The sequence below is a fragment of the Solanum lycopersicum genome, chromosome 6 (genome assembly GCF_036512215.1).
Source record: "Solanum lycopersicum chromosome 6, SLM_r2.1".
In the NCBI taxonomy this organism is placed as follows: Eukaryota; Viridiplantae; Streptophyta; class Magnoliopsida; order Solanales; family Solanaceae; genus Solanum; species Solanum lycopersicum.
The window spans coordinates 27,456,018-27,482,538 of record NC_090805.1 but is presented as its reverse complement, the minus strand read 5'-3'; the positions used below and the strand labels follow the sequence as shown (position 1 = coordinate 27,482,538).

General features: G+C 34.3%; 2 protein-coding genes across 2 annotated transcripts; both read right to left on the bottom strand.

Annotated features, from left to right (window-relative positions):
* Positions 1 to 2,429: 2,429 nt before the first annotated feature.
* LOC101265442 (stamen-specific protein FIL1-like) lies at positions 2,430 to 2,898 on the bottom strand. The gene has a single exon (XM_004240745.5). It carries the CDS (start codon positions 2,896 to 2,898, stop codon positions 2,599 to 2,601), a length of 300 nt encoding a protein of 99 aa, XP_004240793.1. The 3' UTR covers positions 2,430 to 2,598.
* Positions 2,899 to 22,324: 19,426 nt separating this feature from the next.
* LOC101267240 (probable methyltransferase PMT15) lies at positions 22,325 to 25,765 on the bottom strand. The gene is made up of 5 exons (XM_004240691.5): positions 24,856 to 25,765; positions 23,570 to 24,078; positions 23,082 to 23,474; positions 22,805 to 22,882; positions 22,325 to 22,722 (listed from the first exon to the last, which is right to left on the bottom strand). Exons 1-5 carry the CDS (start codon positions 25,594 to 25,596, stop codon positions 22,488 to 22,490), a joined length of 1,956 nt encoding a protein of 651 aa, XP_004240739.1. The 5' UTR covers positions 25,597 to 25,765; the 3' UTR covers positions 22,325 to 22,487.
* Between the last annotated feature and the right edge of the window lie 756 nt (positions 25,766 to 26,521).

Sequence of the window (26,521 nt, the reverse complement as noted above, 5' to 3'; positions counted from 1 at the left end):
CTCACTGCTTTCAGAAGTAAAAACATGTATGTGGCCAACTTAGAAATGTCTCATTGAGATGATCTGACATGTCTTAATGCTCAAAATGAAAATGTTGATCTTTGGCATCGCAGGCTAGGGCATGTGAGCTCATCTTTATTGAATAAACTGATTTCTAAGGACGTGGTCCGAGGTCTGCCAAAGTTGAAGTTTGCTGAAAATAAAATATGTGAAGTTTGTGTCAACGTAAAACAAATCAGATCATCCTTTAAGCCAAAGAAGGAAGTAACCTCATCAAGAATACTGGAGTTGTTGCACATGGACTTATGTGGACCTTTGAAGGTTCAAAGCAGAAATGGCAAGAAATAAATTTTGGTGATAGTTGATTATTACTCAAGATATACATGGACAAGATTCCTAAGATCAAAGGCAGAAACACCTGAAGAATTGGTGGTGTTCTTCAAAATGATTCAAACTAAATTGAATCAAGTAATTTGTGGGATTAGATCTGATCATGGAACTGAGTTTGAGAACTCAAAACTGGATCAATTTTGCATGGAGAATGGTACTAGTCATAACTTTTCTGCTCCAAGAACTCCTCAACAAAATGGAGTGGTGGAAAGAAAAAATAGAACCTTGGTGAACATTGCCAGAACCATGATTATTGAGTCAAACCTTCCTCAAAGTTTCTGGGCTGAAGCTGTCAACACAGTTTGTCATGTTACCAACAGGTGTCTGATAAGAGATGTTTTGAATAAGACCCCCTATGAGCTGCTCAACAACAGAAAGCCTATGCTGAAATATCTTAGGGCATTTGGGTGTAGATGTTTTGTGTTGAACAATGGAAAGGATGATCGGGGAAAATTTGATCCTAGAAGTGATAAAGGAGTGTTTGTTGGATATTCTTCATCGAGTAAAGCATACAGAATATTCAACAAAAGAACTCAATGCATTGAAGAAAGCATTCATGTTGTATTTGATGAAGATGGAAACTTGAAAAGCAATGGATCAAATGATGAAGATGAAGTGATCAAACTTTTCAATTTACAGAAAATTGAAAGAAGTGAAGTTGATGCAGAACAACAGTTGAAAAATGACTATGATAATCATAATCATAATCTACCTGAAAAGGCTGATGAAGTGGAAAAGTGTGATGAGGTACCTGGTACTATTCAGAATTCCATTCAGAGTACATCAAACTCCCCAGAAAATGATGACACCCTTAATGAAGAAGAACATGTTGATCAGCTCAACCAGTCTGCTTTAAGACCAGGATGGAAACATAGTTCATCACATCCTCTTGATAATCTTATCTCTCCTTCGAAATCTGGAATTCACACTAGATCAAAAACAAGAAATCTAGTTGCATTTTCAGCATTCATATCATCTATTGAGCTCAAAAATGTGAAAGAGGCATTAAGTGATGCATATTGGATCAACTCAATGCAAGAAGAACTTCATCAGTTTGAAAGAAGCAAGGTATGGTACCTGGTTCCTCGACCTGCAGGTAGAACAGTAATAGGAACCAGATGGATTTTCAGAAACAAGCTTGATGAAAATGGAGTGATCACTAGAAACAAATCCAGGTTGGTGGTTCAAGGATACAATCAAGAAGAAGGAATAGACTATGATGAGACTTTTGCACCTGTTGCCAGGATGGAGGCCATTAGAATTTTAATACCTTTTGCTGCATTCATGGGGTTCAAGTTGTATCAAATGGATGTCAAAAGTGCATTTCTAAATGGAGATCTGAAAGAGTAGGTATTTGTCAAACAACCTCCTGGGTTTGAAAATGTTGAGCTACCAGATCATGTGTTCAGATTGAATAAGGCTCTGTATGGCTTGAAACAGGCTCCTAGAGCATGGTATGAAAGGCTGTCAAAGTTCCTGCTGAAGAATAGTTTCAAAAGAGAAAAAAATAGACAATACTCTGTTCTTATTAAAAAAGAACAAGATGTGACTGGACTTCTCCTCGTATTTATTCTGCTTGTGCCTCCTCATGTAGGGCGGGCAGAAAATGATCAGAATCTTCCAGTTGTTGATCATTGTCTACTCCAAATATAAGACCTACCTAAATGTCTATGGACTGCTTTCTCTGATTCTACTGGTTAAAGGGTCAGTCTAAGTACTATTTACTATATATTGGTGTCAACAAATTTGGTATTTCCGATAGGATGATGATGGACCTGACCAAATAATCTTGTTTGTACATGAATCTGCAGGCTTACAATAGGATTATTCGTTTGGCATTTCCCAGTTTGGCATGTAAAGCACTCACTAGTTTATTATTCGTTTTAGCGCTTTTTTTGTACTTTTTACTGCGCAGTTAGATTTATTTCATCTTAATTTATTAGAATATATAATATATAATGTTTCTCGGCTTCCTTTTTTTTTTCTGAACTCACATATCAAGTACTACCTCTCAGTCCTGAGAGAAATAGCAGAAAAAATCAACAAAAACATCTATGTGTTGCCAGGAATTTGACTATACTAACAGAAAAATCACACCACCAAAAAATCCTAATTTTCCTAACATATGATTATTTCTTGAAAGTTGAAACTCACACTCCACTACTTGAACAAACACTTCTTTGGAACATATTCAATTTGCTAAAATGACTAGTGATGACGAGTACAAGAGATGGGAGGAAGGTTGCAGTGAGAAGGAAGGCGGGCAGCAACACGAACAGTATTGCATATGCACTCATGATCCAGTGATTGGAGGGCAGCACAACACTCTGTGGTAGGAGTCGTATTAGATGTTCCTGGTAACACAAATGGGGAGCAGACGTTCAGGTTCCCAAGTGATGCTAAGCATGTCTGCGGCTGACCCTGAGATTCAATTACTTGCCTTTGCAGCAATATAGTTATAAGGATACTCAAAAGCACTTGGGAAAGAACGGATTTCAGATCTGCCATAATATGATTGTTTTCAGTTTATGCAGCTGAGTTGTTTGTTCTTGTTAATTAGGATTCTGTATATATAGTACTAAGGTAAGCAAAAATGTGGAGCATACGAAGATCAACTCATCTGCATGAAGGACCTAATTCGATGTTTTGTGCAACTCAGCTTTATTGTCTTTTAGTTTGGCCTGCAATGTTTAGTTAGACCATGACATAGTATCAATTGGTCTAATATGGTTATTATGCAAGGAACACATTTTCCATAAATTTTGACCTAAATAATACAAAAAGTAAAAAGAATTAACTTAACTAGTACAAAATCATGAAAATGGTACACACGTGTTTCTCAGTTAGATGTTACTTGATATTTTGATTTGAAGTTAAAAATAGGAAACATGCATCTGTTGGGATTAGATAAAGTTAGCACAGAACTCATGACTTCATTGGAATTGCAGAAGAATCACTAAAACCTAGAGTTTACAATTTGCAAGTAATATTACTACTACTACAGTTTAACAAGTGAAAGAATACAAGTAAGCGAGGATGAACCAAAAAAAAAAAAAGATTACAACAACGATGGTTTAAGTAGTTTTAGATGGTTGAGTAGCTGGAGCTGTCGAGTATGTCATTACTGCAAAGAAAAGCTTCTCCCTCTCCAATGGACCATCTTCATGATCAATCCATCCGCTATCCTTTTCACTCTGATCAATATATCCACGTCGTCTCGGATTATTACACTTCCCTCTGGCCTTAATATCCTATCATAATATCTTCCATTTCACATCTGTTACACAATCAACAAAAGTAATTTTGAGCCTTCCATATCCAAGAAGGTAAAGAACATCAACTTGGAGATCATAGCCTCGCACCTTGAAAAAAAATTAATATTCATCACAAAAGCAAAACTACTAGGGGTAGGTAGGTATATCCAGAATTTAGACCATATGAGTTCTGAATACAGAGCGTATGTGCTGAAATGTACATCTAAGTCTGTCAATAGTACTAGTTTTTTGGCGCACATAGATATAGTCGACCTAAAATCATAATGCTGCCATTTACTGGGGGAGTTAGGGGGGAAATGTGAAGGTAGCATAGTAATTACCAGCTCTAGTATGTTCTGATTAGTCCTCGTTCATAAATGGCACCAACTGTATTGACCTTAGCCTCAACGGGAACTATATTTATCACCCAAACAGGATCATTGACAAAATTTACTGCAAAGCCACCTAGGAATGCATTCATATCTAAGATGTTTCTGTATCGCCCATGCTGGTCAAGCTGGTTATTCACTGACTATTAATAAGAAACTCTTCTTTTCCATAGCTCTAAATCCTTCTGGAAAACTTCTTCTGTAACTCCATCTACAGTTCCCCTGCTTATCCTCGGTGGTATTGCGACTAATCTTTTAGGCCACTTTTCCAACTGTCTACTTGCCACCTCTTCTTCACCTGCAACTTCTGGCAAGGGAGTTAAGCAAGTCTCAATCTTTGTATACCTGCAAATATCAAATCGACATGAAGTAATCAGTCCTAAGAGAATTCGGATTGTAGGATAATACCATATGTGACGATAAATCAAAAGGAGCACGACCAGGCTATATCAGAATCTGACACATTGGTGGGTTTTTGTTTCTCTTTCGAAATTGATTGATTAGCTTCTGCCATATTGCGATATCATTCTTCTCAACAAACTTTTTTCCAGCAGAGTCTCTTAGCTACTTGCTCAATTTTATTTTGTTCAACATATAGTTCTTTCCCAATGTCTTTTCCAATTGACCGAGGACTCAAAAAACTTCAATTTGGTAGGTCAAGAGCCACTGTAGTTGACTTAAGCAGAATTTTATTTCAAAATTCGATTGGTTAGAAGCTTTCAACTCGACTTTGTGTTAGGATATTCTTGTTACCGTAATTCATATTCAGATCAATTCCAATACTAAAGAATTGACATTAACACCTAAGAATAATTTAAAAATAACCTCATACGACCTTACACGCAAATGAATAATTGTTTGAGCATTAGCTTAGAAATTTATGTGATGTTACACTTGAAGCTTGAGGATTCATTGATTTCCCTTGAGAGAGAGAAACTTGGAGAAGACTTGAGGGTTTTGAGAGAATGAACGTATAAGAAGAGTTTGAGTCTTAGAAACGGTTATAGTTCCTCACAATAGGCTAAAAATGATGTAGTATAAAAATTAAAAGAGTAGGAAAAAACTCAATTAATTAACCCTGAGAATTAACTGTCGAAGAAGAATTACAAAGACGTGGGTGAGAAAATGTTCGAATAATGTTTGAAATGAGAGCGAGTTTATTAGTGAAAAATTAAAAATTGGATATGAATCCTCGGCATGATAAATCATCAATAAGAAGAAAATACAATGCTTACCAAGTTCAAGAACTTGAAGAGTAAGTATCTCTTCAATATTTTGTATTTTTTAAAATTTGGTTGTATTAGTTTCAATTTTTATCTCTCCCTTTGGTAGCAGTGGTTTTATTCATTATTGCATTTTCGTCGGGATGTGGATTATCTTTGAAAGCACTGCGACCAAAGGGACAAACAAATTATCAAAATTGAAATTAATATAAACATTTTAAAAAATACAAAAGATTGGAATGATACCTAGGCTACAAGCTCTTGAACTTGATTATAATTAGGCCCATCGTTTTTCCTTCTTTTTTGACAATTTATCATGCAGATCTTATATTATAACAATTATATCAGCTAATTAACTCATTTAATCAAGAACTAGTGGTTTTGAATCTACTAAATCTCTCTATTTCCATTACCATTGACACCTCAAAAATATGCAGACAACTTTCAGCATATAATGTCATTATTATTGATACAAGATAAGCTCAAATAAACAAAATAATTTAATGGGATAAGGCACAATATAACTTTGTGGGATCTATAATTACAACAGAGTCAAAAGTCCACAAAAAAACTTAGGTATATAGATTGTTGATTCATCACAAAATCAACATTTTCCTTCTTTTATCGATTGCTATATTCTGAACCAAAAATTCTCTACACATCAAAAAGACATCATCTTTTAAATTTAAATTAATCTCATAAACTAAAAAAATTTAAAAAAGAAGCTTGGGAACATGAATAAAAAACCCTCAAACTTTGAGGGTATTCTAAATTCAAAATTTAGAGCTATATACAACCCTTCCTCTTACAAAATACCGATGTTAAAAACTGACAAAAAGATTCACATAAAATAATTAATTTAATGAATGCAAATATAACATGCGAAATAGAAAAAAACAACAAAAGAAATAGAAATCCATTACCATATTAATACCTTACTTACACTGATTCAACGCCTCAAACAAACGGAGGAATCAAAAATCAGACTGAAGACACCATAAATCGACTAACTGATGAAGTAACTTGAGATGTAATAATAGATGTGACTAGCGGCGGATATATATATATATATATATATATATATATATATATATATATATTTATATATATACTAGGGCATAAGAGTGCACTATGAGAGTGGCTCCTACTTTGTTACCAAAAAGGAGTGTTAAAGCGGTTCCTACTTTGTTACCAAAAGGAGTGTTTAAGATGCCACGAAGGAATCAATTTTCTTAGTCAAAAACATTGGGAGTAAATATAATCTTATATTTATATGACAAAAAATAACAAATAATATATATATATATATATATAGACACACACTAGGGCATAAGAGTGCACTATGAGTGGCTCCTACTTTGTTACCAAAAAGGAGTGTTAAAGTGGTTCCTACTTTGTTACCAAAAGGAGTGTTCAAGATGCCACAAAGGAATCAATTTTCTTAGTAAAAAACATTGGAGTAAATATAATCTTATATTTATATGACAAAAAATAACAAATAATATATATATATATATATATATATGATCACAGATAAAACCCCACAATTACTAATGGATTGGTGGAACGATATGCATGAATTTAGGTGGACCGAGATATTCAAACATTTTGGTTTCCTTACAAATATCATGAGATTTAGTCCTGATAAAGGTTTGATCGAGGCTTTGATCTCGTTTTGGGATTCCACAAACAATGTGTTTCGGTTTAGTGATTTTGAGTTGACGCCTACATAAGAAGAATTGAGTAGTTTCACAGGTTTAGGCTAAGATCTTCGAACTAAAACACTGATAGCCCCTAGGAGTGTCAGCGAAAGTGAATTTCTAGAACAGATGCACATCATCCATCCTCATAAGGAGTGTTTTGATAATGGGTTGGTTTCTTTGGAATTCTTGTACTCAAGATATGGAAAGAAGGAAGGATTTTCAAGCTATGGGAAACAACTTAAAAATGGACAACACCTCCCTACTTGAGAAAAACATTAGACAAGAAACATTCACGGTGGCATTCTTGGGAGCTATGGTTTTTCCAAAGAAGGATAAAAAAATCGAAATTCATCTGTGAGGAATAGTCACTATTATGATGAAGAAAAGAAAATTCACTATATTGTCGATGATGTTGGCAGATTTTTATCGTGCTTTGACTAAATGTAGAGAGGGAGGAGATTTATTTAGACAAGCCACAGCACGACTTCGATTCTTTTCTACCAACAACACAACAAAATACGAAGCTTGCATAATGGGTTTGAATATGGCAATAAATCTGGATGTACATGAGCTCTTAGTCTTGGGGGATTCGGACTTGCTCATTCGACAAGCTCGAGGCGAACGAGAAACTCGAGACATTAAGCTCATACCGTACAAACAATGTTTAGAAAATCTCATCAAAAAGTTCAAGTCCATTGAATTTAGATATATTCCCAGGTTTCACAATGAGTTGGCTGATGCTTTGGCCACCCTAGCATCGATGCTTCCATACCCAGGTAATACCTACATTGACCTGTTGGAAATCCAAGTTAGGGATCAACATGGTTATTGCAATATAATTGCGGTAGAGGCAAATGGTGAGCCTTGGTATCACGACATAAAACAGTTTATAAAAGCTAGAGAATATCCACTGCAAGCTGATAGAGATCAAAAAAGAGCTATTAGGCGACTCGCCAATGGGTTCTTCTTAAGTAGCGATATCTTATATAAAAGGACTCCAAATTTGAATTTATTACGATGTGTGAATACTCAAGAGGCGGAAACAATTATGAATGAGGTACACTCAGGGGTATGTGGCCCACACGTGAATGGTTACGTCTTAGAAAAAAAGATTATTCAGGCAGGATACTATTGGTTGACCAGGGAGCGAGATTGCCTCCAATTTGTTCGCAAGTGCCATCAGTGCCAAATTCATAGCAACTTGATTCACTCACCCCCCTTAGATTTGCATCCTATGTCAACTCCGTGGCCTTTTGTTACATGGGGAATAGACATTATTGGGGCAATAGAGCCGAAAGCATCTAACGGTGATCGGCTTATTTTAGTTGCCATCGATTACTTTACCAAATGGGTAGAAGTTGTCACATTTTATTCAGTTACTAAGAAAGCGGTGGTAGACTTCGTTCATTCCAACATCATATGTCGTTTTGGCATACCAAAAATCATTATTACAGACAATGCAATGAATCTCAACAGCCACCTGATAAATGAAGTTTGTGAGCAATTTAAAATTGTTGATCGTCATTCAACCCATTATCATCCCAAAGCAAATGAGGATGTTAAAGCTGCGAATAAAAACATCAAGAAGATTCTTAGGAAAATGGTGCAAGGATCTAGACAGTGGCATGAGAAATTACCCTTCGCTCTCATGGAATATCGTACGACTGTTCGTATATCAGTCGGTGCAACTCCCTACTTATTGGTTTACGGAACTGAGGTTGTCATACCCGCAGAAGTTAAAATCCCTTCTCTTCGAACCATTGTTGAAGCAGAAATCGAGGATATAAAATGGGTTGAATCGAGGCTAGAATAATTAGCACTGATAGAAGAAAAACGATTGACATCAATTTGTTTTGGTCAATCATATCAACAGAGGATGGCTCGAGCTTATAATAAGAAAGTACGCCCAAGAAATTTTGAAGTGGGTCAACTTGTTGTGAAACGTATCCTTCCCCACCAAGACGAGGCCAAGGGCAAGTTTGCTCCAAATAGGCAAGGCCCTTATGTTATTAACCAAGTGTTATTCAAAGGAGCTTTGCAATTGGCGGATATGGAGGGAAAGGCGATTGACACGATTGTCAATGCAGATTCGATCAAGAGATACTACATTTAGCACTACTTGTCATTTTTATGATGAGAAGATAAAAATGTGTCCTCTTTTATCTCAAACGCCACAGGTCAGTGCTTTTTAATAAAAAAATAAAATAAAAATAAAAAAATCAAAAAAATGAAAAAATATCAATAAAAAAACACAAAAAGTTCATTGAACTACTTTTGACCTTATTCTTAAAAGGATACGTAGGCAGTCGTTCATTGGGGTTCGGTCTAATCGCTCAATAAAAAGATAATCATGTTCTTCAGTTCTCTAAAGGTTGAGACATTATATGGCGAACTATGGGAGAAAATAAAGAAGAGAGTTTTGTGAGTGAAAATCCTTACGGGCACTATAAGATGATGGTTAGTTGAGTGACAAACATTAGAATGTCTTATTGGTGAATTATGAAACGCACTACTAATCAAATGATGACATTTTGTCTTGACATGAGCGCAATCATGATAAAAGTCAAGGTTAGACTGAAAGGTGCAACATCGTTTCTTGAGATTCAGACAACTCGAAAAGATCAAACGTTCAGTCCAAATGCATGTCATATTTTAAAGTCGTCACGTACTTTCAGATAAGATTCTTTTCACACATTTAAACATTTTCTTATTTATCTACTACTTCTAAAGACATAGTTTTTCCTTCATAACCCTTTCATTAGTGTCATTTGTGCTTGTGTTCGTTATTCTTTGAGTTTTTTTCTTTCTCGGCATCAACTCGTGTCAAGTGAGAAAATAAAATTAAATTCGCAAAATTGACTACGGTATTTCCAGTTGAATGTTGGGAACATGCACCATATTGGCTAGGGCTGTGATCCTATCGAGAAAATAGATTAAGCAAAAGAGTTGCTTGGGAACGAATGAACCACACAACATGCACAAAATGGTAATGAGTTAGAATGTCTATGAAAGTGTTTCAAGGAAAGATAAGGACTATTTTTAAAACATCTTCAAGATATTCGCACAATCATCAATGGTATGAATCAGCCAAGCGGGAAGGATCCAGAAGTTAAGATTCACAAGATACTCGAAGTCACGAACCAACCACCATTTGGAAAAATTAACAATACATTTCTTTGACTTGAAACATGTAAAGCAGAATCATGTAAATAGTTTGCGAGAGACAAACGCCACGATGGTAAGTTCTTGAATCTTTACTTTTCATACAATATGCATGATAAAATAATAATAATAATAATAATAAAAATGATATTTTTTTCTCTTAATAGAATCTGGGGCATTTTATTTTATTTTTAGTTTGTTCAATGTAAAAATAAAAATAAAATAAAATAATGATGAATAATAATATTAATAATTATAATAATAATATAATTGAAAAGAAGAAATGTGTGTGTGTGTGTGTGTGTGTGTATATATATATATATATATATATATATATATATATATATATATATATATATATATATATGGCACAATAATCCCTATTTTATTTTTTATGTCTTCACATGGCATAATAACCCCTGGTTGCATATAGGGCACAATAACCCATATCCTATTTTTTCATGTCTTCGCAGGGCACAATAACCCCTGGTTGCATATAGGGCACAATAACCCCTATTTTATTTTTCATGTCTTCACAGGGCACAATAACTCCTGGTTACAATTTGGGTACAAAAATTTTCTTTTGTCTTATTTTTTACATTTTGTAGTGGCTACAAAAATATTATTTTCATTATTAGTATAGACTTTTATAGATTTCATCAATAACTCACAAAATTTCCTAGTGCAAACTACGCAAAATATTTTGTTTCGTGTGCAGGTTTCTACATTGTACACAAATTTGCAGTTCAAAAATAAAAGAATTCATGCTTTCAAGAAAACAAGTTTTCAAGAATATCATGCGGAAGAACGTCAGTAGCTGAAGTTAGTTTATGAATTTTCAAGTCTTAAACTCAGATGTCCAGAGCAAAGTTTGGAATCGATGAACCTACCAAAGAGGGTGAAGCGATATCCGAGAATTCAAAATGAAGACTTAGCAATATCGGAGTAGATAGGATTTCATATCTTTCCTTTTGAACTTTGTTTTTTTATGTAATAGCTGGAGCTACGAACCGGAATCTCGATAAAACCCCACTCGACTACCTAACTCATTGGAATTACGCTTAACTCCTTATCATCAACTTAGGATAGGTAGTTTTTCAAAAGTTAGGACACAGTCAAACCTCTTCCCTATTATAAATTTTTCACATTTTTGACATAAATATTTCAGTAAAAAATTAGTCACATTGTTCACGTCTTTGCATGAAAACTCTTCATGTTTCCAAGCCAAGAAGGGCATATTGTGAACACCTAATTTTTACCAAAACATAATATATTTTACACCAATTTAAAAAGGATTATATTTAAAATAAAATAAAATAAAATAATAATAATAATAAACTGTAAATTAATAAAAATTATAAGATCAATTATAGTTTAATAATTAAAAAAAATTGATAAATAGAAGTTGGAAATTTAAGTTATTTGTTTATTATATGTAGTCTAAAAATAATAATAATATAGAAAAAATTATGAAAAAGTATTAAAAAAAAAGATTCCTAAATATTCAAATTACCTTCCCCTTATCTTAATTAACCTCAAACTCTCAAAAACTAATTTTCCTATAAAAAAAATTTCCTATTTAGTTTTTATTTTATTTAGTTTTCTCTCTCCCACTTATTGATTTGCACGAATTTTTCTTTTTTTAAAAAAAAAATCTTGAACGTGTGTATTTACCTCTTTCTGGTTGTTTTAATGTATTATTATTATTGATATTTAGTAGGTTAATTATTTAATTATTTCTCAACCACAATTTCCTCAATAATATTTCAAATTAAATCTTAATCCCACTCTATTAGGTTCCATTTAATTAGCACCAGACCCTCACCCAAAAATATTATAAAAAGTCACGTTCAGTTGAAAAAAAACGAAGATTGAAAGACGAGAGAGAAAAAAAAAAGCAAGAGCAAAAATCAACGAGAAGAAAAGTGAGTTATTCTTTTGAAATTTAGGATAGAGTTAGAATTTTGTTCGTGGTTCCAATTTGTGGCTCATTAAAGTTAATACTTGTTTATTAACTTTGGAAATCAGTAGATCATAGCAGTTATTTTTGTGGTGAATCAATAATACGAGGTAACTCTAAATTCTTGGATTCTTGTATGATTTTAATGAAATACTTGTAAGAAAATTTTATTCCAATTATATGAAATTCTTTTAATAGTGTGTTGTTATTATTAAATATCATTTTTGTGATTGATGTTATGAGTTATTTTTAGAATTTGCAAAAGCTTAAGAAAACTTTGCCAGAGATTCTTATTGTTAAAAATAAATAATTTAAATATGCATCAAGTATTATTATTATTATTATTATTATTAATAATAGCATTATTATTATTATTATTATTATTGAATAAGTATTTTTATTTAGAATTTAATTTTCACTAAATTTTTTCTTTTTATTAAATTTACTCTATTCTTGTTAGATTAGGATATAAACTAATGTTTAATTGATCAGCGACTCCAAAAAGCTTTGCTGAATATACTTTAGTTTTTTTTTGATAAATAATAAATAATTTATCTTTAAAATAAAAATAAGATGATTAGCAATTTAATTTGGATTGTTAAATTATATAATTAAGGGATATACGAATATTATTTATAAGTTTATGATAAAACATAAAAAATATAATGAAGAATATTAATTGAAAAATAAATGAAAAGCATAAGAAGAAAGAAAGAAATGATAATAATAAAAAAGGAACGTGAACAGAAAAAGAATAATAAAAAAATGAATAAAAAAAGCATAGAAACAAAAAATAAAAAAATAAAGGTAAAAAGAACAATGAAAAAAATAAATAATAGAATGTAATATATACATGAAAGAAAAAAAATAGAAATAAAATAATAAAAAAAATTAACAAAAACGTATTTTTTTAAAAAAAATAAAGTAAAAAGAAAAAAGATAAAGAGTGAGTTTAAAAGAAGGTCAACCAAAAATTAAAAATTATTACTTTACTATAAAAATTTAAGAAAAAAATACAGAAAAAAATACAAAATATAATTATAAAAAAAGTGTAGCACTAAAAAAAGAAATTAAAAAAATAAAATTTTTCTTTCTAAAACTAATAGTAAATCTCTTAAAATTTAACCTCTTACTTAAAAATGTATCTAAAAAAAGCAATCCTAAAATTTCACAAACACTAAAATCTCTTTCCTATATAAAAATTCTACTTTCAATATATATATATATATATATATATATATACAAAAAAAAAATACACACAAATGTTAATAAAAATAAACTAAAATAAACGGATGTTTCAAGTTTAAAATTAATGGACGTACCTTGGGAAAAAAAGATCATTTAAAATAAATAAGTCAGATTCAAACAAGTTTAAAATAAATTTGGTAAATAATTTTTTTTATTAAGTTTAAATAATATGATATCCAAAATTAAGTCAAGTCATATCAAAGATAGTAAAGAGATCGTGCTAGAACCACGAGACTCGAGGGGTGCCTAACACCTTCCCCTCGGTCAACAGAATTTGTTACCCAGATTTTTAGTTCGGAGACCAATAAAAAATATAGAGTCAAATTTCCTTTTGATTAGGGATTTAAATAAGGTGACTTGGAACACCAAAACTCAATTCCAAGTGGCGACTCTGAATAATTATCCCTTTTCAAAAATATCACTTTAATTGGAAAAACTCTTTGTCTTTCGAAATAAATAAAATCAAAATTTTTTAGAAAAAAAAAAGGGGCGTGACACTTTACTACCCTCTTGTAGCAATGAAATCATGAAGAACTGAGCGTCTTCCTTATCTATCTTGCTTAACCTTGTCTTAGTTGCCTTAAGCTGACTACTAGCACCTCTTAGCACATGTTTTTTGCCATGATACATAAACTCAATGGTCCCACTGCTGAAGTCAAATGAAATTCTGCCCGAGGTGTTCAACCACTGAACCCCCAATACAATATCAACATTTCCAGAGGTAAAAGCTGGAAATCTGAAGCAAAAGTTGTTCCCTATAAGAGCCACTCAAGATTTTTACATATAGAAACAATCTACACTTTTCTTCCATCCACTACACTAATTGACTGCTCCAAATAGGATTAGCCTTACAACCTAGCTAACTTCTTGTCCACTTCCTGGTCAATGAAGTTATGGGTAATTCTCGTATTATTCATTACTTGTAAGGGCCTTTTTCATGATAACCAGTTACCCTCATCGTCTGATAGCCAATAACTCCTATAAATGCTCACAAGGATATGGTCATGAATTCGTTTGTATCTTCCCTGACCTCTTACTCTAACTCCACCAATTCAGATTCTGCCTCATCTTAAATTACATCCACTAGAAAGATTTGTTTCTTTGCTTTACAGATGTCTCCAACCACATACTTTTCATCACAAAAAAAAAACATAGCCCCTTAGCCCCTTTTCATCTATTTCTGCTGCAATTGACCTCCTTCCAAGGTTATTTCATTGAACATGTTAACTCTACTGCCATTCGGTTCAAAAGTCTTCATGAATATGGGGTTTAATATGAAAGGCTTCTGAAAAGTTTGAGGTTTAAAAGTGGCTGGAGTAGACAGAATGGCATGTTGGGGTTTGTCATTTGTTTTCAAACCCCAAGACTGAGCCTGAGCTTCATAGAAAGCTCCTGCAATCTAGCAACTTTATAGCTTGCAACGTTTTGGATTTTGAATTCTAACGGATTTGTTTAACTCTGGTTCCAACACCTCTAAAAACAACTGATTGTATTTTCAGTTGACAGATTCACCCCAGTCAGTAGTCTGTCAAATTCAGCCTGGTATTCCATAACAGGCTAGTTTGCTGCAGATTTGTAAGCTACTCTATTGGGTCTTCAAACCCTTACCCAAACCTCTCACTCAAGGCTAGCACATGTTAAGTCTATTTAGGGTCCAGAACTGAATTCCTAGACCTTAGATAGGATTTATGCCAAGCAATGGCTTCCCCTTCTAAATGGATGGAAGTTACCCTAACCTTTTGATCAAAGGAACTTCATCTATAACAAATCATTGGTCTACTTTTTACAACCAAGTTCGCAAATTAAATCCAAAAAATTTAGGAAATTCCAATTGTGAATATCGGGTATTGAAAATACCAGTAGAATGAAATCCATTATGCATTTCTCTAGATCAATTCTCATGTGGGCATTTTATCGAACACCTTCTGGCATTTGAATATTCTACTCTATCAGGCTCTCTTTCTCTTCCTCGAGTATTCATGTATCCAATCGCCTCCTTAATTTTGAGAAACTCTCTATATGTTTGCGTATTACGATCGTTAATACTAGTCATACCTCCCATCACTTTCTGCAATTAATCCTGAATTTGCAGAAGTCTAGGCTCTATATCTTCCATGGGTCTTTCTTGATTCTTGCATCTAGTCATAGTCGTGTTGAGGATAGCCTTTCTCTGATGATACCAATTGATGCACAAACAACGGAATTCGGTAATCAGATGGGTATTGTTGTCTAGGAACAGTAGTTCGAAGAAGAGGATGGCTAAAACGGGGGAGTTCAGAGTGTTCAGCTTTGAGAGAGAAATAGTAGAGAAATGAGAAGAGAAATCTTATTATGTCAATCAATGATTGGTTCTATTACACTTAAGATCTTTATATGCTATTACAACACAATTAAGTACTATTCCATTAGGCGGGAGTTGTTAACTAACTGGTTTAACAATATAGCTAACTATCTGAATGATAGTTTTAATTAACTTTCTAGCTCAGCAATCTGTTCACCAGTCTTGTGTCACCTACCCTGTATATTACCAAGCAATGAGTACATCAAAGGAGGACATTAACCTAGACCTTGGGGTAGTTAACAACTTATTGACAAAAGATGTGCATACACATTGGGAGGGGAGGAGGACTACTCTGTATCTTGAATGATGAGCCTCCAGTAGCACATCCTTTACAATTTTAAGCGGCTTCAAAAATTCAGTTTGAATGCTTCTCAGGTCTGATCGTAAAATAAGGCATTTGAAGTCTGTCTATTCAGAGTTCACCCTTAGTTTCTTGAAGGAGATCATCTTAATCGAGGAACAATTCATTGTTGGTGACATTGTTAGCATACGTTGCAAGGGAATTTAACTGTATGACATTCTTTATAGCAATGTTATACCGTGATACGTGGAGTTCCACTTTCTTCTCAATTTTAATCTCTTAAAGCTTTCACAGAATCTTATAAAGGCTAAGAATTATATTAACAATAGTAGGGAGTCCAATTTAAATTAATGTTTACAATGTAGATTAAAGGACACCATAGTGTATTATGTATGTTTGCATAAGTTTCTAAGTAGTCATTAGTGTGTAAATGAAATGGTGATGCAAAGGCCACGACCATTTATCCATTTCCAGTCCTAACGACCTTTACATCCCTTTTATCAATAGAGAAATAATTATCATCCATGTTGACTTTCCATTGGTTAGCTCTTGATTTGATTCATTTTGCTATAATTCTCTTGAGTCTTCCTTTGTAGGATTCAACTACCTGAAAAACCTTCAGTCGTGACCAACTCCAATTTATATTGCTAAATTTCTACCCCATTGAGATTTTCACTTACGCGGTAGCATATTCAATAGATATTGATATATTTATGCTTATATTTCTTGATGCACCTTGTTTTCTTTAACTTCCAACACACAATAATAGGGGTGATTTTAGGGAGGTATCTATAAGTTATATTCTTAGCTTTATTGTTCCACCATATATGTTGAGGACAATGAGAAAATTATTTCCACAAACCTTCATCGTGAGTTGGTAACTCATGAACCTGTTGATTTGAACTGTGAGCATGTTGGTAATCATATAGCAAAGCAATCTATTACTAATCTAGAGGACAAAAACAATTACATAGAGGAGACAAACTATGATGATCCAGTAACAGGGAAGGAGAATGTACACAGATGCAAAAGGATGGAGCTCAAATAAAAAACGAGAATATCACTTAAACTAGAGGCATTAGTAAGGAAAGGAAAAAAGGAAAAAGGCGAATAAAAAACAAAGAAGTGACTAATTCTCCTAGAAAAAGAATAGAACTAGAACAAAAGAGGTCTCCCCAGTTCATTGATGAAACAACAGAACCCCCAGATGTTATTCTCAGTGAAGATGTTGACTTGCTAGACTCTAGAAATTCTCTTAATAGAAAGGAAAAATTCACACAGATTCAAGAAAACGAATCTATAAACAAAAGATTAGAGTCAATGCTTCAGGAGGCAAAACTTCACAAAGGAAAAAAGAAAAAAGAATCTAAGAAAGAGCTAGCTCAACTTCCAAAAGAAGGGAACAAAACAAAACCCTCCCATAGTATTCCATGATTAGTACAATCATTTGTAATATTAGGGGAATAAGGTCCAAAAAAGTGAACCATAGAATCAAATACTTGGTCCACATTAACAAGGTAGTTTATTTGGCTATCATAGAACCTCTAGTTAATAAGACTAACATTAAGGGATACAGGAAATTTCTTGGATTCCAGTATTGTCTGGCTAACACTAATGGCAAGATTTGGTGTTTTTGGAATCACCTAGATCAAGCTGAAGTCATAGCCAATGAAGAACAACACATTATCATCAAATTCAAAGACAGAAATGGCGCTAACAGTAGGCTTGTATATGTTATTTATGCCAAATGCACTGAGGGTATAGAAGAGACTTATGGGAAAACATGGAAAATATAAGTAGCTCTATTAACGATCCATGGTGAATAAGAGTGGACTTCAGTGATATCATGGACCCTGATTAAAAGCTAGGAGGAAAACCTCATAGGGCTAATAGATGTTTTGACTTTATTAGAACTATGGAAGCTTGTGGTCTATCTGATTTGGGTTTTGATGGACAAAAATATTCATGGTGCAATAATAGAAGACTTAGTAAAAGAATTTGGAAAAGGCTTGATAGAGTTTTTGTTAATGATCTATGGGCTCAAAGCTATCATACCAATACCATCTAGCATTTAGCTAGGACAGGCTCCGGTCATAGGCCTCTTCTCATGCAAACCCTTTCCAATCAAAATGACTTCATCAGATACTTTAGATTCTTATACTTATGGACTCACCGACCAGATTTTTTGGAGACTGTTCGAAACTCTTGGAACATGAATGTGACAGGCAATGCAGTGTGGAGACTCTAGTGTAAGTTAAAGGTTATGAGCAAAAATCTCAGTAAATGGTCTAGAGAGACCATTGGGGATATTCATGAGCAGGTTAACAAACTGGAGACCAAAGTCCAACTTCTTGAAGAACTAGACACTCTAAACAACAATGAAGAAAGCAAGGAAGATTTGAACAGGGAGCAGGCAGAATATGTTAAATGGTTTGGAATGTAGGATGCTTTTCTAAAGCAAAAAGCTAGAAAGAATCAATTGATTTAACGATGGGGACTACAATAGTAAATATTTTCACAGTGTGCTAAGAGACATAAGAAAAAGACTTCTTATTCACAGAAACAACTGGATTGAAGGGGACAACATGATTGCAAGTGCTACTATTAGACATTACAAGAATCTCTTCAATATGGGGCAAACTAACTTGGACAGTGGCACTCTGGATTGTATACCAAAGCTGATTACTGAAGAGGATAATGATATGATTCACAAAGCACCCATTGAGGATGAAATTAAAAATGATGTGTTCAGTATGAGTGCAGATGGTAGTGCAGGACCTGATGGCTTCAATGGTATGTTTTTTCATACATGTTGGGATATTATCAAATATGATGTTTGTGATTTTGTTGTTGAATTTTTCTCTGGAAAAAAACTCACTAAATATTTCACTCACACATGTTTGTCTCTTATTCCTAATATTGAGTCCCCTTCTGATTTTTCTGAATTAAGGCCTATTAGTTAAAGTAATTTTTCTAACAAAATTGTTTCTGAAATTCTAGCAAGAAGGCTCAATCCTATTTTGCATAGACTCATATCTGTTTATCAAAGTGTTTTGTTCTGGACAGATTGATTACTGAAAATGTCATGCTTGCTCAAGAAATAATATATCGTATGTCTAAGCATAATGTTGGTGGTAATATTATCATCAAATTAGATATGGCTAAGGCACATGATAGAATGGCGTGGAATTTTCTAACGGATGTTCTTAGTGTGGAATTTAATTTCTAATATGTGGTATTCTATTTTGACTAATGGATCTACAAATGGTTTTTTCTCTTCTGCTCAAGGTCTAAAATAGGGTGATCCTTTGTCCCCTCTTAATTTATTTTGGGTGCTGAGGTCCTTTCTAGAACTTTGAATAGTTTACTTACTCATGATAATTTTATCCCTTTCTCGATGCATCAAAGAGGTCCTCAGATTAACCATTTAGCATATGCTGATGATATTATTATTTTCAGTAGTGGTAAGAGTAAATCCGTTAATCTCATCATGAAATGGATCAAGAACTATGAGAAAGCTTTAGGGCAAGAAGTCAATAAGAATAAAAGATTCTTTTTGACTAACCCTAAGGCTAGTGCTTACAAAATCAACAGGATGAGACAATGTACTGGTTTTTTGGAAAAGAATTTCTCTTTTACTTACTTGGGTTGCCCGGTCTATATTGGTAGGAAAAATATTTCTTACTTTGATGATATGGTTACGAAAGTGGTAAAAAGACTCAATGGTTGGCAGGGTAAGATGCTTACCTATGGAGGTAAAAATGTTTTGATCAAAAGTGTTCTTCAATCACTCCCTATTTGTACTCTCTCAGCGATTAATCCTCCCATTGGTACAATTAATGAGAACAGAGAGAAGTACCATTGGAGATCTTGGAAAAATATTTGTGTTCCTAAAGATAAAGGTGGTATAGGTATTAGAAACATGGATGACATCTCTAAAACATCGGCCGTTAAAAGATAGTGGAGATTAGAACCAATAAATCTCTCTGGGCTGATTTTATGAAAGCTAAGTATTGTCAGAGAGTTCACCCTTGTGTTAAAGCTTGGACCTCTGGTAACTCACAAGCTTGGAAGTTCATGGTCAATGCTAGAAAAGTTGCTAAACCTAAGATTCTCTGGAAAATTAATAGTGGTAGTTGTAATATGTGGTAGGACAATTGGTGTGAGAAAGGGCCTCTGGATAATCTGTACCCTGACCATGTGCATACCAACAACGCCAAGGTTATGGACTATATTGATGGTGGTAACTGGAACATGGATAAATTATGAGAAGATCTCCTCGAACATATAGTCCTTTATATTGCTAATATTCCTATTGGGGATGCTAATGATAATGACTATGCTGTTTTGGAACGTTACTCAGGATGATCAATACACAAATTCTTCTGCTTGGCAAAGCATAAGAGAAGTGAGACAGAAAGATGGCATCCTAAGTAATGTTTGGCACAAATGCTTACCTTTCAAAATATCCTTTCTTACCTGGAGAATGATGCTAAAAAAACTACAGTTTGATGAGGTAATCCAATGGATACCAAATGTCTATGCTGCACAATACCTCAAAATGAATCAATTCAACATGTGTTTAGTGATAGTGAGATGGCTAAGCATATATGGAATTACTTTGAAAACCCCCTTGGAATTAATCACCAAGGAGGGAACATTAGAATTCTCTTCAATGCTTGGTGGAATATGAACACTGCCAACAGTGTGCATAATATGGTACGTCAAATCACTCCCATGGTATAGCATCGGAAATCTGGAAAAGTTGGACATCTTGTAGATATGGAGATCAGACCAAATATTTGATATCTAGAATGGAAATGCAAATCTTATGGAACATCAAAGCAGCTATTTGTGTTGCCTTCCCAACTTGTGAATTAACAGGAAACGGGTTCAAATTTGCACAAGAATTGAAAGGTACAAACCTATTGTAAGATGGAGGCAAGTTGTTTGGACCAAGCCTGCGACTGGAAGGATCAAATTCAACACAAATGGAAGCTATATGCAAGAAGGTATTTCCAGGGCTGGCATTGAGGGGTTCTCAGGAATGACATTGATCATCTCATTATGGCTTTCTCAGTCCCAACTCAATGTTAAAGCAACAATCAGGCAGAAGCAATAGCGGCACTCTATGCAATAGAATGGTGTAATTGAGCTGGATACGACAAATATGATCAGGAGTTGAACTCAATGGTGATTATAAATATGTTCGAAGAAAAAGACACCAACAATCTGAAACTGAAAAACATTATCAAACGAACTGTCAATGCTATGGAAGGGGCAGAAGTGAGCATCTCACATTGCTATAGAGAAGCCAACCAAGTGGCTGACTTTCTGGCCAAATTAGCTTCATCGAGTGGAAATGATACCTTCTACTTCTCTTATCAACAACTCCCGAAAGAAGCAAAGGGACTCTTTCAATTGTATAGATGACAACTACCTTGTATAAGAAGAAGATATGACAAATGTAATTTTTTTGTTAGTTAAATCTTGTATTTTGCGTGAGTGGAAGGTTATAAGTTGGTTGCCTTCCCTTTTTTGATGTCCTAATTTCCACTTTCTATTTTTGCCAGAGGTTAGGTACATGCCCCCCTCTGTTTTTGTGTAACTTATGTTGGAAATTATAGACATGGTAGGGATCAAGCCAAACCCCCCACGCCTAATAGCTTTATGCTGTGATGGTGATGGCCTAAATTTAAAAACACACGCGCACACACACGCACGCACGCGCACACGCACACGCACGCGCACGCGCGCACATACACACACAAAACCTAATGTAGCCATTGCTCTACGAACTATCTATGATCATCTCCACTTACAATTCATTGTGTGATAACCACCACTACTGCTATGGTGATCCTTGATATGCCTATTTTTGGGAGACCTACTTATGCTTATTCTTCTTGCATTTGTATTGGGTTACTGGTAATATGATTGTTTTCACTTTAAGCAGCTGAGTTGTTTGTTCTTGTTAATTTGGATTCTGTATATATAGTACGAAGGCAAGCAAAAATGTGGAGTATATGAATATCAACCTATATGCATGAAGGACCTAATTTCAATGTTTTGTGCCACTCAGCTTTATTGTCTTTTAATTTGGTCTGCAAGTTTTAGTTAGACCATGACATAGTATCAATTGGTCTAATATATATGGTTATTATGCGGGGAACTCATTTTCCCTAAATTTTGACCTAAATAATTCAAAAAGTAAAATGAGTTAACTTAACTAATACAAAATCTTAAAAGTTGACTAAAATGGTACAAATGTGCTTCTCAATAAGACGTTACACTGAGTATTTCAATTTGAGGTTAAACATAGTCAACATGCATCTGTAGGGAATGAGATAAAGTTAGCACAGAACTCATGACTTCATTGGAATTGCAGAAGAATCACCAAAATCCTAGAGATTACAATTTGCAAGTGATAGTACTACTACTACAATTTAACAAGTGAAAGAATACAAGAAAGAGAGGATGAACAAAATAAAAAAAAAAGATTACAACAATGATGGTTTAAGAAGTTTTAGATGGTTGAGTAGCTGGAGCTGTCGAGTATGTCTTTACTGCAAAGAAAAGCTTCTCCCTCTCCAATGGACCATCTTCATGATCAACAATTAGACTATCCCAGTTCAATCCATCTGCTATCCTTTTCACTCTGATCAATATATCTACGTCGTCTCGGATTATTACACTTCCCTCTGGCCTTAATATCCTATCCAATTCTAGCACAATATCTTCCATTTCACATCTGTTAAACAGTTAAAAAAAAATTTGAGACTTCAATATCCAAGAAGGTAAAAGAACATGATCTTTTGGAGATCATAATATACCTGTTCTCATAGAGGGTAAATACGGAATCAGCATGAATGAGATCATATGTTCTTGGGTATGTTGACATCGCCTCGCACCTATAGAAAAAAAGTTAATATTCATCGCAAAAGCAAAACTACTAGTGCTGAAATGGATAATATGAGTTTTGAATTCAGAGCTGTGTGCTGAAATGATATCTAACTCTGTCAATATTACTAGTTTTTTCGCAGACCTAAAATCATAATGCTGGCACTTACTGGGGTTAGGGGGGAAAAGTGAAGGAAACATAGTAATTACCAGCTTTGGTATGTTCCTATTAGTCCTCGTTCATAAATGGCACCAAGTGTATTGGTCTTAACCTCAACGGGAACTATATTCATCACCCAAACAGGATCATTGACCAAATTTGCAGCAAAGCCACCTAGGAATGCATTCATATCTAAGATGTTTCTGTATCGCCCAGGCTGATCGAGCTGGTTATTCACTGACTTGTAATAAGAAACTCTTCTTTTCCATAGCTCTGAATCCTTCTGGAAAACTTCTGCTGTGACACCATCTACAGTTCCCCTGCTTATCCTCGGTGGTATTGCGTTTAATCTTTTAGGCCACTTTTCCAATTGTCCACCAGCCAGGTCTTCTTCACTTGCAACTTCTGGCAAGGGAGTTAAGCAAGTCTCAATCTTTGTATACCTGCAAATTTCAAATCGGCATGAAGTAACCAGTGCTAAGAGAATTCGGATTGTAGGTAATACCAAATGTGACAATAAGTCGAAAGGAAGACGAACCAGGCTTTATCGGGATCTTGGGTAGGACACATTGGTGGATTTTTGTTTCTGTTTCGAAATTCTGTACACTTCATATGATTGAACGGCTTCTGCCATATTGCGATATCATCCTTCTCAACAAACTTTTTCCAGCAGAGTCTCTTAGCTAATTGCTCAATTTTATTTTGTTCAGCATATAGGTCTTCCCTGGTTCTATCCCAGCCTTTCCAATGTCTTTTCCAGTTGATCGGCGGTCCAGAGAGGATCCAAAATCCACCAGGTCTAAGGACTCTATCAACTTCAATCAAATATGTGCCATCATACTCGCCCCATGGAATTAGACAACGAGAGCAATGTGCCATGTCAAAAGCTCTAGATGGATATGGAAGCCTCTTGGAAGCAATAACTCCAATTAGAGCAGGTACTCCTCGCTCGAGAGCAAATTGAACCTGTGCTTCATGTGAATCCCTAGGTGCAAATGACATGGCTATAATATTTCGCGACAAAAGATAAGCTCCCCAACTCGCAACCTGCATATATATTTTTAATGTTTCAATACAATTGCAAAGTAACTTTCTATGGTAAAAATACAAGTTTTCATATATACAAATAAGATTCTTTATGTAGTTTGAATTGTAATAAAAGTTGTGTAATTAGCTGCTGAAAGATTCACAGAAGAAAATGAGATATCATGCATGGAGTGCCAGGTGTAGAATGAAGAAATTCAGGTCAGCAAAAAAAAAAAGCTGTTTTGATTCCTCTTGGACAAAAGAGCTTTTGTCCAGATTCTAAATACACCTCAGTGGCCTATTTCTAATCCAATCTTTGCAAGGAACATCACTTTCCTAATTATTCCTACACATAATTCAACTTCTTATCACTCTTTCACATTAGTATATTTCATTCATCATCAATGCTTAATCTAAATTGGTCACACCCACTTCTTTTTTCATTTTTTTATGATGGTGGTCATATTTCAAGCACTACGGGATATTTGTCAATTTCCACCAACAATACATATCAGATAACTTTGTCTAGCAAAACTAGGATAGATTGAAGAATGACGAACTCGTGTCTCAACTACTTCATTGACCACCAAATCACGCCTAAGTGAAAATTTGCTTTTGCAGATCTACAAATAAAAGTATTACTATTATAGAGTAATTAATTGTCATTGCATTCATGACTAAAATTTCTATCAGAAGTTGATTATTTTATTCTTCATTTTCTGGGGACTAAAGAATCAAGAAATGCAATACTGAATTTATAAAACAGAGAATATTTTGAAGGAAGAAGGTAATATTTACCCCACAGCCAGTATCAATGGCGGTTCGAATGGAGCCATCTTTAAGATTGATCAATTTTGCAATGTCATCAATGTAAGCATCAGCACCATTAGGGAACATAGTTCCACCACCAGGAAATCTGAATTTATCACCTTCATATCTTATCCAATTTTGAACAGCTTTTTCTACTGTCAATTCTTTATGTGGAACATTAGCATACCATACAACATCTCTACTAACAGGCCATTTAAATGGATTCTTGTAACCGTAAGGTGCAGGTATACGGCATTTCAAAACTTCATTCTTTTCAGGGCAATGCCTTTCTCTGTAAATTAATCTTCTTCTATTGAATTTCAATGATCTTTCAGGGTCTTCACATGGGGTATACTCACTGTACTTGATGTCGCAAACAGGGTAAATCTTGATTGCGTCATCAGGTGCTGCTCCGTCGTATGCAGCGGAGTGATGGGTGGTGAAGTCTAGTTTTTTGGTGCTGGTGGTTGAAGATGAAGGAGATGTGGAGGTGTTTTTAGAAGGGAAACAGGGGAGGGAAGTGGTGGTGATGAAGACGCTGCTGCTGCCGGCACCGGCGCCGGTGGTGCTGCTGTGCCATACACCGGTGAAGTAAAAACCAGAGCAGAGAAAACTGATGGCAATTAATGAATAAAAATTAGGTTTTTTCAAAGGTAAAGAAGAATGGTGGGAAGTTGGAGTGGGTTTGGAGGTTGGAGTATAGTAAGGGGTTGGATTAGAACCCGCCATGAATAGAGAAAGAGCTCTGTTCCCTACTCTGTTTTTCAAGGGTGAGTTTTTTCCTTGACGAGGTGTTTATAGAAGAAAGTGAGGAAGAGAGGGGTGACAGACAGCGGCGGAGCTAGAATTTTCACGAAAAGGGTTCACGATATAAGCAAGTAAAAATAAGAACTAGTGGATTTGACATGTACAAATAATACTAATTAGGTATAGAATAGTATAGTTTTTCATAAAAATAGATTCAGATAGACTTTGACCACAAAATGCGAGAGAAAATTATTATTTTCTTTAACAAGGTAAAAATTCAGACCGTCGAGAAAGTAGGGAGATACCTAAGTTGGGGGAGGATTAGAAATTTGAGAAGGGTTGGGTGAAAAATAGGTGAGTTGTCAAGTTGTGTTTAGGGAGATGTGATGGGAGTAGTTTACTGTGTGCATGGTTAGTAGATTACTAATTAGTTCTAATTATAGGTCGTAATTAATTACTAGTTGGACATGTGAGAAGGTGCTAGTTTTACAATGTGCAAATTAAGAAGAATATTACTATTATCACCATATTATATTTGTTATATAATTTGGCAAGTTATATGTATAGAGAGCATTTTGTTTGCTTAATTACTAAGTGGGAAATTAAGAACGAGAAAAGGAAGATTTACAAATGTATTTTCTATGTGAGAAAATATTTACTCAATTATATGTAAGAGAATTTTAAACTTCTCGTTTGAATTTTTTGGGAATATCTTTACGAAGTTTTGGTTGAAAATAGAATTTGAAGATTTAACTAATTTCGATTGAGATAGAAGTTTATAGGAAACAAAAATATATTTTTTTTATCATTAAAATATTTGCAATGCCTTAGGGTGATTTAGAAGTGTTTGGGGGCGGTTTTGACTCATTAAAATTGTTGAAGTGAGATATTTTATGTAAGTTTTTGG